Source organism: Salmo trutta, chromosome 13 (assembly GCF_901001165.1).
Source record: "Salmo trutta chromosome 13, fSalTru1.1, whole genome shotgun sequence".
Classification (NCBI taxonomy): domain Eukaryota; kingdom Metazoa; phylum Chordata; class Actinopteri; order Salmoniformes; family Salmonidae; genus Salmo; species Salmo trutta.
In genome coordinates, this window is record NC_042969.1 from 12,745,691 (window position 1) to 12,761,299 (window position 15,609).

General features: G+C 46.8%; 1 protein-coding gene across 1 annotated transcript; it reads left to right on the forward strand.

Moving 5' to 3' along the window:
- The first annotated feature begins 6,597 nt into the window (after positions 1-6,597).
- Positions 6,598-8,031, forward strand: LOC115205008 (extensin-3-like). The gene has a single exon (XM_029770575.1). The coding sequence runs from the start codon at positions 6,598-6,600 to the stop codon at positions 8,029-8,031; it is 1,434 nt and encodes a 477-aa protein (XP_029626435.1).
- Positions 8,032-15,609: the final 7,578 nt, after the last annotated feature.

A 15,609-nucleotide genomic window follows, 5' to 3' on the forward strand; every position in this document is an offset into this window, starting at 1 on the left:
TTAAATGGAACAGGGGATGGCGGGGGGATGGAGGGGTATAAGTGGAGGAGGGGTTTTCCCGCTATCAAGGATTGGCTGTATAAGAGGATGGTGGAAGCTTTGAGTGGTAGGAGTAAAGCAATGCCATAGCTATGACAATGGCTGCTGCTATTGAACACAGGCTGGCTGCATCAAAGCAACGGGAAAGATGAATTTCAAACACATTTATGGGAGACTGGATGAAAACAGATTGTGCACTCAGATCAAAGTGAATGGAAACATAGGATAAGTATATTTGTATGTTGTCCATTATAGCAGAGATACTGATCCAGACTGACATTGTAGGACACAGTACAAATTAACATTCACAAGCAACTAAGATTTTTTTTTATTATCCTTACAGAATCCTATCGTAGGTTGGTAAAGGGAGATCCCCAAACAGTCACAATTCAATTCAATTCCATTCAAATGGCTTTATTGGCATGGACAACATATCCCTAAGAAGTTAACATTGCCAACAAGTGAAATATATAATAAACAAAAGTGAGCAAACAAATTTGTGGTTGACAATAATGTCTATAGCAGTCAGCGTTGTTGTGAGAGTTTTTATCTGACATGTACCAGATATATGTTTTTATTGTAGCAGATAGGTAAAAAAAAAAAAAGTATCACAGGAAACCCATGGAAAGAGACAGGGGGGACTGCTGAGGGACTGCTCTCTCTCTCACACTCTATCTTATGTCTCTGTCTCTGTCTCTCTCTGTCTCTCTCTCTCTCTCTCTCCTTCGCCCTTTCTCTCTGTTAAATCACCCCAGCGTCCTAAATCAGGAAAGGAACACAACACAGCCTTGATTTACATAATGGTCTGTTACAAACACCTGACAGCTCTCAGAATACACGGTAACATTGGGAGATACAATACGAGAGGAAAAGACAGCAAAGCTTCTTACCGAGCGATAAGGAACTCATATTGCGAAGACAGATCATCAGAAGACTACTGAGTAAACACCCAGGTAAACACCCAGGGAATTATTGGCTAACAGAGCTGCTGTTTGTTGGTAGGTAGACGAGGTGGAGATCAAAATCAAATCAAATCAAATGTTATTTGTTATATGTGCCGAATACAACAAGTGTAGACCTTACCGTGAAATGCAGTTCAATAGAGTTAAGAAAATATTTACTAAATAAACTGAAGTGAAATAAAAATAATAATAAAAGAAATGAAATAAAAAAGTAACACAACAAAATTGAATAACAATAACGAGGCTATATACAGGGGATACCTGTACCGAGTCAATGTATGACTATTCTATAGATAATAAACAGCGAGTAGCAGCAGTGTAAAAACAAAGGGGGGGGGGGGGGGCTCAGATGTAAATAGTCTGAGTGGTCATTTGATTAATTGTTCAGCAGTCTTATGGCTTGGGGGTAAAAGCTTTTATGGAGCCTTTTGGTCCTAGACTTGGGGCTCCGGTACCGCTTGCTGTGCTTGCAGAAGCCTATTATCAGCATCTATCACTCCTGTGTTCCAATGGCACGTTGTGTTAGCTAATCTAAGTTTATAATTTTAAAAGGCTAATTGATCATTAGAAAACCCTTTTGCAACTATGTTAGCGCAGCTAAAAACCGAGCGTTGGACGACGCGACAGAGTGTCGTCCGGAACAGCTGGTGCTCTCATGCATGCTTCAGTGTTGCTTGCCTCGAAGCGTGCACAAAAGGCATTTAGCTCATCTGGTAGGCTCAACACTGGACAGCACAACAGCACAACACAACACTGGACAGCTCATGGCTGGGTTTCCTTTTGTAGTCTGTAATATTTTTCAAGCCCTGCCACATCCGACCAGCGTCAGAGCTGTTGTAATAGGATTCAATCTTAGTCCTGTACTGATGCTTTGCCTGTTTAATGGTTCATCTGAGGGCATAGCGGGATTTCTTATAAGCATCCAGATTAGTGTCCTGCTCCTTGAAAGCGGCAGCTCTAGCCTTTAGCTCGGTGCGAAACTTGCCTGTAATCTATGGCTTCTGGTTGGGAAAGTTATGTACTGTCACTGTGGAGACGACGTCGTCGATGCACTTACTTATGTGTTAAACTCCTCAATGCCATTGGATGAATCCCGGAACATATTCCAGTCTGTGCTAGTAAAACAGTCCTGCTTTAGTTTTTGCTTGTAAGCAGGAATCAGGAAGAAAGAATTATGGTCAGATTTGCCAAATGGAGGGCAAGGGAGAGCTTTGTATGCGTCTCTGTGTGTGGAGTTAAGGTGGTCTAGAGTTATTTTTCCTCTGGTTGCACATGTGACATGCTGGTAGAAATGAGGTAAAATGTATTTAAATTTGCCTGCATTAAAGTCCCCGGCCACGATCAGAGCCATTTCTGGATGAGCATTTTCTTGTTTGCTTATGGCCTTATATAGCATGTTGAGTGCGGTCTTAGTGCCAGCATCAGTTTGTAGTGGTAAATAAATATAGATGAGAACTCACTTGGTATATAGTGTGGTCTACAGCTTATCATGAGTTATTCTACCTAAGGCGCGTAATACCTCGAGACTTCTTTAATATTAGACAAATATACACACATCTTACCAGACGTAAATGCTCTTTCCTGCCAGCCAGCTCTATATTATTTGTCTCGCCGTTCAGCCACATCTCGATGAAACATCAATTATTACAGTTTTTAATGTCCCGTTGGTAGGATAGTCTTAATCGTAGATTGTCCGGTTTGTTTTCCAATGATTGCACTTTGGCCAATAATATGGAGGGAAGTGGTGGTTTACCTTCTAGTCTGCAAATTCTTACAAGGCACCCTGCTCTCCTCCCCCTTTTCCTCTGTCTTTTCTTCACGCTGATTATGGAGATTTGGGTCTTGTCTTGACAAAGCAGCATATCCTTTGCGTCGGACTCATTAAATGTTTTTTTTTCGTCCAGTTTGAGGTGAGTAATCGCTGTTCTGATGTCCAGAAGCTCTTTTTAGTCATAAGAGATGGTAGCAGCAATATTATGCACAAAACTTCTTACAAACATTGCAAAAAACCTAACAAAATAGCACAGTTGCTTAGGAGCTCGTAAAACGGCAGCCATCCCCTCTGGCGCCATTATATAAAATGGAATCAATGGGACGACTAAACATGGTGAAGATTAGTACAGAAAGACGTGGATATCATCGATTTCATTTCAGTGTCTGGTTGGGTGTTTGTCTCTCCGTCTACCTCCCTCTGCAGTTATCCTTCATTTAGAAAAATAAATAGACTAATGTTCTGGAATTCCGAAGCCCCGTTAGAGAGATCTGAAAGGCCACTCTGTTTTGTCCAGTAGTCCGAGGCTCAAGATGAAGAGACCTACCCTGATATGAAAAGGATAGCAGAAGATTGTGGTAGTTTCATAAACAACAGGCCATGATGACTCCATTCAAATGTCTTTTCTCGATGAGTCTTTCTATCCACAACACAAACTAGCCAATCCCGACTCACACCAGGCAGGCAATTTAAAAAAAACATTAATTGACGGACACTTAAAAAAAATGCATTGATTTTTTTGTTCCTCAATGTTAAAAAGCAAAACGCCTGGGGATAAAGTGGCTCGGCGAGAGGAGAGACTTTTGTTCTGTTTTGTGCTGTTTCCCCAGAGATAGCACTCCTTGCATTCAGAGAGAGAGGGAGCGAGGGAGAGGTAGAGAAAAACAGAGAGGGAAAGACTTTAAGACATAATGTGTTACTAACCGACAGAGAACAAAGGAGGCCTGAGTAGGAGGGTGTTCTCTCTCTCTCTCTCTCTCTCTCTCTCTCTCTCTCTCTCTCTCTCTCTCTCTCTCTCTCTCTCTCTCTCTCTCTCTCTCTCTCTCTCTCTCTCTCTCTCTCTCTCTCTCTCTCTCTCTCTCTCTCTCTCTCTCTCTCTTCTTCTCTCTCAATTCAATTTCGATTTAAGGGGCTTTATTGGCATGGGAAACATATGTTTACATTGCCAAAGCAAGTGAAATAGATCATAAACAAAAGCGAAATACATTTTTTTTATTTTACCAGTCAAGTCAGTTATTGAGAACAAATTGTTATTTAGAATGACGGCCTACCGGTGAACAGTGGGTTAACCGCCTTTTACCTTGTCTGCTCGGGGATTCAGTCCAGCAACCTTTCGGTTATTGGCCCAACACTCTAACCACTAGACTACCAGCTACCCTAGCAATAAAACATGTACAGTAATCATTACACTCACAAAAGTACCAAAATAGTAAAGACAAATAAAATGTTGTATTATATCTATATACAGTGTTGTAACGATGTGCAAATAGTTAAAGAACAAAACGGAAGTTAAATAAATATACATTTAGATTGTATTTACAATGGTGTATATTCTTCATTGGTTGCCCTTTTCTTGTGGCAACAGGTCACAAATCTTGCTGCTGTGACTGTGGTATTTCACCCAGTAGATATGGGAGTTTATCAACATTGGATTTGTTTTCGAATTCTTTGTGGGTCTGTGTAATCTGAGGGAAATATGTGTCTCTACATACATTTGGCAGGAGGTTAGGAAGTGCAGCTCAGTTTCCACCTCATTTTGTGGGCAGAGTGCTCTCTCTCTCTCTCTCTCTCTCTCTCTCTCTCTCTCTCTCTCTCTCTCTCTCTCTCTCTCTCTCTCTCTCTCTCTCTCTCTCTCTCTCTCACTGTGTGGAAGAAATCATGCCATAATTATTCTCCCCACAATACATTTATTTTCTAAACACCTTTAGGTAACTGCAATGCATTTTAACTTTAGAAATAATTGCCTTGGTTTAGTTGTCAAATCTACTGTATTCTGAATGTACTGTATAGCCTATTCAGGTAAACAGTAGATGAAAACATGATAACATGGTGCATATGAAGGTAGGAAAGTAGGAAGTGGTAGGAAGGTAGGAAGAAGGTATGAAGAAGGTGGGAAGGTAGGAAAGTAGGAGGAAGGTAGGAAGCAGGAAGGTTTTTTGGTAGGAAGGGAATAACTAGAGAGGAATGGTTTAGTTTCCAATCTAGGCTTGACGTTGTTATTGTTAGTCTGCCAAAGAAAATCCCAATACTTCTCACACACTGTAGTATTGATTTGTTGGCATGCATCAAACATGACTCTCCTCCCATCAGTAGAGATATGCTCAAAGGTGTAGATAAGGCCTACAGCCAGGAAGGGCCTCCAAATCCTCTGTCTTTCTCTTCCTGTTAGTGCTAGTCGACAGTGAGTTTCCCTACTCTGCAAAGACCAGTGAACTGAGCCACGTAGGAGTTTAGTCAGAACGTGACGGCTCCCTGCCTAATTGATTAGCTACAGACGCAATTCCCCTCGTCCCAACCCTAACTCACCTCTCACACTAGCCTTCATCCTCTCTTCATCTCATTCAGCTCATTAGAGGAGACAAAACAGCACCAGCACTATTAGGCCCACGTAGGCGGTGGTGCTCAAGGCTAATATAACAACGGAACCGACGGTTGCCTTCAATGTTCCAACGGACTGATTATCGCCAACGTCGGGCATCACTTCTTCTCTCCCGTCGACAACAGCACTTTCACCTTCTACTACAATGCTTTACTGACTTAGTCAGAAGCAGTGGAGGAGGAAGATGTTGGCTATTGTGATACTGAGCAAACAGTAAGCATAATTTCATGTACTATACTATAAACAAAACTTGAAATAAAGATGATTTCCTTTAGTGTTGTGACCGCTTGTAATTATGGTTGTTCTAAAGGCTCAACTAGTGAGCTTAAAATGACATTTGCACATGTAGATTAAGCTTGAGAAGAAGATGGGAAAACAATAGTGGTTTCTGGAGATTGTACGGTATTAGACTGCGTGGTTTTCAGGTTTTTATTTGGCATTGTAGCATCGCTCGCTGTTCTGGCGTTCCTTGCGTTCTATTGCCAGTACACGTTCTTTTCGAAAGAACAAGACTGTGCTTCTCTCTGAATAAACCATCTAATACATCAATTGGGCGTAAGGAAATGCTCTGCTATGAATCTTATGTAAATTTCACTTTTGTGTATACCCTCTGGAGGAAAAATAAATGTGCATATCCTTACTGGTAAACCGACCTATATTGGATAAGTGCCAGAGAAATCTCTCTATAGCACCAAGAAATCACTTCTGTATGCATTATACGACCATCGAGGTAGACAGTTAAATAGACAGGCGCTAGCCTTGCGTGATTCATGTGTAGATCAGAGGAGATGTTATCGTTAGCCCATCATATTGTTGAATATTTCAGGTTCAGACACAATGTTTGCGCTCTGGGACTTTGACTGATGGGGTGATTATGAGGCAGGTGATCTGTATGGAAGGTAGCATTTTCCTCTCCAGATGGCAGGAGGCAAACACACACACACACACACACACACACACACACACACACACACACACACACACACACACACACACACACACACACACACACACACACACACACACACACACACACACACACACACTCTGACCCGTGCCTGCAGAATTTGTGCATAGCCTTGTGGAGCTTTTCTGAACCTGTAGGGACTGACTCTGTAGAGAGACGCCTTGCTGCTGTAGCATCTACCAGCTCCTGCATGGCATCTCACAGACCCGGAGCCCCCTGCAATGCTGCATTCTGACTGAGCACTGCTTCTTTCCCTTTAATGTCCCAGCAATCCATCAGTCCCCACATCTGTTCACTGTCACCCTATCATCCGTCACACGTCCCCACTCTCTCATCACGCCCCACGTGCCCACTCTCCCATCACGCCCCACGTCCCCACTCTCTCATCACGCCCCACGTCCCCACTCTCCCATCACGCCCCACGTCCCCACTCTCCCATCACGCCCCACGTCCCCACTCTCCCATCACGCCCCACGTCCCCACTCTCCCATCACGCCCCACGTCCCCACTCTCCCATCACGCCCCACGTCCCCACTCTCCCATCACGCCCCACGTCCCCACTCTCCCATCACGCCCCACGTCCCCACTCTCCCATCACGCCCCACGTGCCCACTCTCCCATCACGCCCCACGTCCCCACTCTCCCATCACGCCCCACGTCCCCACTCTCCCATCACGCCCCACGTCCCCACACTCCCATCACGCCCCACGTCCCCACTCTCCCATCACGCCCCACGTCCCCACTCTCCCATCACGCCCCACGTGCCCACTCTCCCATCACGCCCCACGTCCCCACTCTCCCATCACGCCCCACGTCCCCACTCTCCCATCACGCCCCACGTGCCCACTCTCCCATCACGCCCCACGTCCCCACTCTCCCATCACGCCCCACGTCCCCACTCTCCCATCACGCCCCACGTCCCCACTCTCCCATCACGCCCCACGTCCCCACTCTCCCATCACGCCCCACGTCCCCACTCTCCCATCACGCCCCACGTCCCCACTCTCCCATCACGCCCCACGGCACCACTCTTCTCCCATCACGCCCCACGTCCCCACTCTCCCATCACGCCCCACGTCCCCACTCTCCCATCACGCCCCACGTCCCCACTCTCCCATCACGCCCCACGGCACCACTCTTCTCCCATCACGCCCCACGTCCCCACTCTCCCATCACGCCCCACGTGCCCACTCTCCCATCACGCCCCACGTCCCCACTCTCCCATCACGCCCCACGTCCCCACTCTCCCATCACGCCCCACGTCCCCACTCTCCCATCACGCCCCACGTCCCCACTCTCCCATCACGCCCCACGTCCCCACTCTCCCATCACGCCCCACGTCCCCACTCTCCCATCACGCCCCACGTCCCCACTCTCCCATCACGCCCCACGTCCCCACTCTCCCGTCACGCCCCACGTCCCCACTCTCCCGTCACGCCCCACGTCCCCACTCTCCCATCACGCCCCACGGCACCACTCTTCTCCCATCACGCCCCACGTCCCCACTCTCCCATCACGCCCCACGTGCCCACTCTCCCATCACGCCCCACGTCACCACTCTTCTCCCATCACGCCCCACGTCCCCACTCTTCTCCCATCACGCCACACCACAAACGCAAAGCCACCGCCTCTCACCCCAACCCCTGCCTCCCTCGCTCCTGCCAAAGACATGACCAGCCTGATTATGCTGTAGCATGGTGGCAGCTAGGCCTGATATGGCTGTGGTAACTCACGGTGTAATATGGAAAAATGTGGGTGCGCTGGCAATATATATCTAAAGTATATATTTGTATTTTTTATTGTATAACCCCCCCCCCCCCTTTGAGTTTAGTGCTGAGCCAGAGATGTTGAGGGAGGGTGTGTGAGGACTTTGAGAAGAATGCAGAAGAGTAGGTGGAAAGTGGGAGGGGGTTACAGACTGTTGCCAAGTCAGGCTGGTCCATGTCAGACAGAGAAATAAGAAGAGGAGTGTGGGTGATCGTAGGATTTCTTCAGTGGCCACATTGATTTCCATTTCCTCTTGTCCCCCCGCAGACATTTTTAACAAGATGGGTGCCTTTTCATGGCTGCATTCGGACTATTTCTCTAACTAGCCAACGGTGTTAATTAGATTAGCCAATTGGAAAGAATGGAAGGCTGGGAACTCCCAGGGGTCAAGGAAATACATTACCTCTAAAAGCAGGAGGGGGACATTGGCCCTATGGGAAATGGACCAAGACAAAAACAATTTTTGAGTCATATAACTAGGAATAGGAAATAAACCAAACCCACTCAAGAACACACACATATTCTTGACACACACTCTCACACATATCCTTGAAGGAGGATATACAAATATATATTGCACTGCGTTTGACCATTTATTGGGATTTAAAAACGACTGTGTATTATTTTAAATTTCAACTTATTTTCTTGCATGTTTAATGCATGAGTTGTAATGTCCATGAAAAGTAATAGACTTTGATTCAAAATGAAGTTCAGGGACATTAGCTGCCCACTTCAGCTTCAGATTTATATGAAGGACAAAAGCTGTTCATGACTGACAGATTTGGATAGGGAGTATTGGATAGGGAGTATTGGATAGGGAGTATTGGATAGGGAGTATTGGATAGGGAGTATTGGATAGGGAGTATTGGATAGGGAGTATTGGATTGGGATGGGAATACAATAAAGAGACAGTGAGAGAAAGACAGAAACAAAGGCAGACAGAGACAAAATAGTGCGAAATGCAAGAAAACCTGAAAACAGATAGCTTCTCAACATTTCCTAAATATACTAAACAGAAATATAAACGCAACATGCAAAGTGTTGGTCCCATATTTCATGAGCTGAAATAAAAGATCCCTGAAATGTTCCCTACACACAAAATTGTGTGCACAAATTTGTTTACATCCCTGTTAGTGAGCATTTCTCCTTTGCAAAGGTAATCCATCCACCTGAAAGGTGTGGCATATCAAGAAGCTGATAAAACATCATGATCATTACACAGGTGCACCTTGTGCAGAGACAATAAAAGGCCACTAGAAAATGTGTCACACAACACAATGCCACTGATGTCTCAAGTTTTGAGAAAACGTGCAATTGGCATGCTGACTGCAGGAATGTCCACCAGAGCTTTTGGCAGAGAATTTAATGTTAATTTCTCTACCATAAGCCGCCTCCAACTTCGTTTTAGAGAATTTGGCAGTACGTCCAACCAGCCTCACAACCGCAGACCATGTGAAACCATACCAGCCCAGGACCTCCATATCTGGCTTCTTCACCTGCAGGGTCATCTGAGACAAGCCACTCAAACAGCTGATGAAACTGAGGAGTATTTCTGTCTGTAATGAATCCTTTTAGTGGGGGAAAAAAACGCATTCTGATTGCCTGGGCCTGGCTCCCCAGTGGGTGGGCCTGGCCTACCCATGGCTACGCCCCTGCCCAGTCATGTGAAACCAATTACCCTCCCAGGCCCACCAATGACTGCGCCCCTGCCTGGTCATGTGAAATCCATAGATTAGGGCCTAACAAATGTATTTCAATTGAATGATTTCCTTATATGAACTGTAACTCAGTAAAATCGTTGAAATTGTTGCGTGTTGCTTTTTATTTTTTGTTCAGTATAATGAAAAACCTTAAAAACAGCTCCAGTGTATCTCCTCTAAAGAGAGATATTGACACATTCATTACGAGTGAACTCAAGTGGCTTATACTGAGTAGAAGACTACCCTTCAGGGAAATCACACTAAAATACTGAGTGACATATATCTGTGCCAGGGGGATGACAATAGCGTCTTAATTACTTCACAGGTGCAGTACAACCGCAGGTGCAAAACACAAAAGCACAACATTTTAGCGTAATTGATATGTTTACCTTTTAATTAAGATTACCTTTATAATAGCTGTTTAATTATAACCATCAATAGCGTAACACATTAAAGACGAGTCACCAATGGCCTTTCGTGACTCAAACAGATATTTTGACTTGTGAAAATGATTTGTTCTGTTATGAAAGTAACTGTACAATGTGTACAATGTGAATAGGATGCCAGTTTGGAGCCTCCTACATGCCACTATGACAATCTGTGACTCAAATGGCACCCTATTCCCTATGGAGTGCTCTACTTTTGACCAATGGCACATGGGGAACGTGGTGCTGTTTGGGAGGCAGTTGGGTCACCTCCAGAGGCTATCCAATCAACGGCAGACATTGTTGCAGCACTCCATCACCCTCACCTGCTGCACTAACTGAAATGGGTTGTGTCTGTGAATGTCACGCCCTGACCAGGTGAACTCTGTTATTTTGGTCAGGGTGTGGTATTTCTATGGTTTATTTTCTATGTTTTGGTTATAGCCTTTCTTTGTGTTTTATTTCTATGTTGGGCTCGGGGTGATTTCCCAATCAGACAGCTGTCGCTTGTGAAGTCTGATTGGGAATCACATTTAAGTTCCTTTTCCCCCACGATGTTTGTGGGTTGTTGTCTCTTTTGTTTGAGCAAGTAACGTATCGACGGTTTTTCTTGAATTTTGTGTACATGTTAATTCCATGGTGTTGAATAAACATGTGTTCGCTCCCAGCTGCGTTTTGGTCCGCTTCCTCGTCTCCCGACGACAATCGTTACAGAACAACCCACCGAACCAGGACCAAGCAGCGGGAGGAAAAGGAGTGCGAGAGATGGGCTCGCGAGGGGAAGGAGTTCTGGACCTGGGAGGAGATCATGTCGGGGAAAGGACCCTGGCGGACGGATTCCCAGGTCGAGGAGGAAAAGCCAGCCGGTAGACGGAGTCGCAGGCGGCGGTCGAGGAGGCCCAGAAAACACCCCCAAGAAAATGTTGGGGGGGGGGCTAATGGGGTGGTCCGGAAGGGCAGAGGAAGAGCCCAGACCACTGCTCTCGTGGATGACGGCGGAGGAAGAGACGGAGATGAGGCAGTTGATTGAGGACCTGCAGAGGGAAGATCTGGAGGAGGAGCCATGGTATGCGGAGTTGCGCGCTGTGTCGCCAGTGCGCCCGCACAGCCCGGTGCGTCCGGTGGACATGCCCAGCACATGCCGTGCTAGGATGGGCATCCAGCCAGGACGAGTGGCTAAACCGGCTCCACGCTTCAGTTCACCAGTGCGTGTTCACAGTCCTGTCTGGCCCGTTCCTGCTCCCCGCACCAAGCCCACGGTGCGTGTCCACAGTCCTGCCCGGCCCGTCCCTGCTCCCCGCACCAAGCCATGGTATGCAGAGTTGCGCGCTGTGTCGCCAGTGCGCCCGCACAGCCCAGTGCGTCCGGTGGACATGCCCAGCACATGCCGTGCTAGGATGGGCATCCAGCCAGGACGAGTGGCTAAACCGGCTCCACGCTTCAGGTCACCAGTACGTGTTCGCAGTCCTGTCTGGCCCGTCCCTGCTCCCCGCACCAGGTTAGTGGTGCGTGTCCCCAGTCCTGTCCGGCCCGTCCCTGCTCCCCGCACCAGGTTAGTGGTGCGTGTCCCCAGTCCTGTCCGGCCCGTCCCTGCTCCCCGCACCAGGTTAGTGGTGCGTGTCCCCAGTCCTGTCTGGCCCGTCCCTGCTCCCCGCACCAAGTCAGTGGTGCGTGTCCCCAGTCCGGCCCGGCCCGTCCCTGCTCCCCGCACCAGGTTAGTGGTGCGTGTCCCCAGTCCTGTCCGGCCCATTCCTGCTCCCCGCACCAAGCCAGTGGTGCGTGTCCCCAGTCCTGTCCGGCCCGTCCCTGCTCCCCGCACCAAGTCAGTGGTGCGTGTCCCCAGTCCTGTCCGGCCCGTCCCTGCTCCCCGCACCAAGTCAGTGGTGCGTGTCCCCAGTCCTGTCCGGCCCGTCCCTGCTCCCCGCACCAGGTTAGTGGTGCGTGTCCCCAGTCCTGTCCGGCCCGTCCCTGCTCCCCGCACCAGGTTAGTGGTGCGTGTCCCCAGTCCTGTCCGGCCCGTCCCTGCTCCCCGCACCAGGTTAGTGGTGCGTGTCCCCAGTCCTGTCCGGCCCGTCCCTGCTCCCCGCACCAGGTTAGTGGTGCGTGTCCCCAGTCCTGTCCGGCCCGTCCCTGCTCCCCGCACCAGGTTAGTGGTGCGTGTCCCCAGTCCTGTTCGGCCCGTCCCTGCTCCCCGCACCAGGTTAGTGGTGCGTGTCCACAGTCCTGTCTGGCCCGTCCCTGTTCCCCGCACCAAGGCCACGGTGCATGTCCACAGTCCTGTCCGGCCCGTTCCTGTTCCCCGCACCAAGCCCACGGTGCGTGTCCACAGTCCGGCACGGCCCGTGTCCGGTCCACCGGTGCCCAATCCTGTTCCGGTCGACGGCTCCGCTCCGGAGCCTGAGCATGCCGCTACACAGTGGTCCAGTCCGGGCCAGAGGGGTAGGGTTAAGGTGAAGGCGGGGGAAAGAACACGCCCGGGGCCAGAGCCTCCAGCGAGGGTGAGGCGCCCACCCGGGTCCCCCCCTAATAGACTCTAGGTTGGTGCGCCGGGAGTACGCACCGTTGGAGGGGGGGTACTGTCACGCCCTGACCAGGTGAACTCTGTTATTTTGGTCAGGGTGTGGTATTTCTATGGTTTATTTTCTATGTTTTGGTTATAGCCTTTCTTTGTGTTTTATTTCTATGTTGGGCTCGGGGTGATTTCCCAATCAGACAGCTGTCGCTTGTGAAGTCTGATTGGGAATCACATTTAAGTTCCTTTTCCCCCACGATGTTTGTGGGTTGTTGTCTCGTTATTTGAGCACGTAACGTATTGGCAGTTTTTCCTTGATTTTGTGTACATGTTAAATTCTAGTGTGTTAAATAAACATGTATTCGCTCCCAGCTGCGTTTTGGTCCGCTTCCTCGTCTCCCGACGACAATCGTTACAGTGAATGTGTCTGTATGTGTCAGTGTAGGCTCCTCAGAAGAGGAAGGGGAGGTCCATCCTATTCAGGGAATTTCAGAAATTCTTTAAAAATGTAAACATTAATAAAGTTATCCTTTTTTGGATGAAACTATAAAACTATATTCACATCACCAAATACCTGAATAAAACACACTGTTTTGCACTGAAGGTCTAGAGTAGCTTCAACGACACTCTGTAGGGTAGCACCATGGTGTAGCCGGAGGACAGCTAGCTTCCGTCCTCCTCTAGGTACATTGACTTCAATACAAAACACTTGAGGCTTGTGCTTCTCTCTCCCTTGCATAGACTTACATGCTAAATATTGTGAATTCTTCTCCAACCAATCAAAGCTTTTGCAGCATGGCCGAGAAGATTGTGGACATTTTTAAGGCCTTTATTTTGTTTACGAACACCCCCCACATTCATACCCTCTGCACTCCTCCACTGGAAGGTAATACAAATTATTGCAAATCCTCTGTTGATGACTGGTTTCTTTCTTGTAAATTGTTTCTATGAAGTTGCTGTTCAATTGCTCTGCCATTATTATTATTATTATTATTATTGTATGAGGTATTATTGGTGGGGTTACCCCTGTGCTGTGACGTGGGTTTTATATGGTGTGTATTCTCTTTTCTCTCCACTGGCTATCTGGTAAACAGGCTACTCTCTAGGCAGTTTCTTCTGCTGATGTGTGTGTGTCTGGTAGTGGTACTCTCTCTATTATGCTCTTTTCCTTTCGGCATGGTTAATACCTGCCTGGCGCCCGAACAAAATCTTTATCTTTACCCCTCTCTATTAAATACCGCTGCAAACTGACAAGTTGTCCATCTAATCAAAGGATCAGAGAATGAACCTAGTACTACGCATGTGTTATTTAGAAGCTCTGTGAGTTGGTGACACGTTTGGAGAGATTGAAATTGAATTGTTGAGCATTGTTTTGATATTATTCAATTAAATGTAGTTTCTTCGAACACAGGAAACTGAGGTAGATTATATATTGTTTTCATGGTTTTTAAACTTTATTTTTCATGTCAAGTTAGTGTAATTTATTTCAATTTGCCCTGCAAACTTTAGTATCAAGTAGCTAGCTAGATACCAGAGTGCATTTTTGTCTTCCAGAATGGCTAGCTAACGATAATGGAAATACAGTGGAGTTTTTTGTTGAAGAACCCCTTTCATTGACTACATCAGATTCAAGCTTCTAGGAAAAAGCTGCATCATGTAATGGCCGCATCAAGCTGCACAAACACAACAAGAAGGTAAGAAGAAACAGGGATGCTTTCAAGCAACTTATCGACAATCCAGCATTTTTGGGAATGTAAGAGTTGGCTTTTAGGGGCATGTTGCTTTGCCGATGCAAGGGGGCATGATGAGAGGAAAAGTAAAACACCAGACTCAACGTCAACAGTGAAGAGGCGACTCCGGGATGCTGGCCTTCTAGGCAGAGTTACAAAAAAAAGCCATATCTCAGACTGGCCAATAAAAAAAAAAGATTAAGATGGGCAAAAAAACACAGACACTGGACAGAGGAACTCTGGCTAGAAGGCCAGCATCCCGGAGTCGCCTCTTCACTGTTGATGTTGAGACTGGTGTTTTGTAGGTACTATTTAATGAAGTTGACAGTTGAGGACTTGTGAGGCGTCTGTTTCTCAAACTGGACACTCCAATGTATTTGTCCTCTTGCTCAGTTGCAGGAGTGGGCATCCCACTCTTCTTCTTATTCTGGTTAGGGCCAGTTTGCTCTGTTCTGTGAAGGGAGTAGTACACAGCGTTGTACGAGATCTTCAGTTTCTTGGCAATTTCTCACATGGGATAGCCTTCATTTCTCTGAACAAGAATAGACTGACAAGTTTCAGAAGAAAGGTCTTTGTTTCTGACCATTTTGAGCCTCTAATCGAACCCACAAATGCTGATGCTCCAGATACTCAACTTGTCCAAAGGCCCGTTTTATTGCTTCTTTAATCAGAACAACAGTTTCAGCTGTGCTAACATAATTACAAAAGTGTTTTCTAATGATCAATTAGCCTTTTAAAATTATACATTTGGATTAGCTAATTCAACGTGCCATTGGAAGACAGGAGTGATGGTTGCTGACAATGGGCCTATGTAGATATTCCACAAAAAAGCTGCAGTTTCCAGCTACAATAGTCATTTACAACATTAACAATATCTACACTGTATTTCTGATCAATTTTAAGTTATTTTAAAGGACAAAAAATGTGATTTTCTTTCAGAAACAAGGACATTTCTAAGTGACCCCAAACTTTTGAAAGATAGTGTAAATAAATTAAAAAAGAAATGGTCCTTTTTCAGGACCCTGTCTTTCAAAGATAATTCGTAAATATCCAAATAACTTCACAGATCTTCATTGTAAAGGGTTTAAACACTGTTTCCCATGCTTGTTCAATTAACCATAAACAATTAATGAACAT

Excerpts from the sequence above, each read along its gene's own strand:
- LOC115205008 (XM_029770575.1), top strand. The coding sequence starts at position 6,598 with ATGTCCCAGCAATCCATCAGTCCCCACATCTGTTCACTGTCACCCTAT.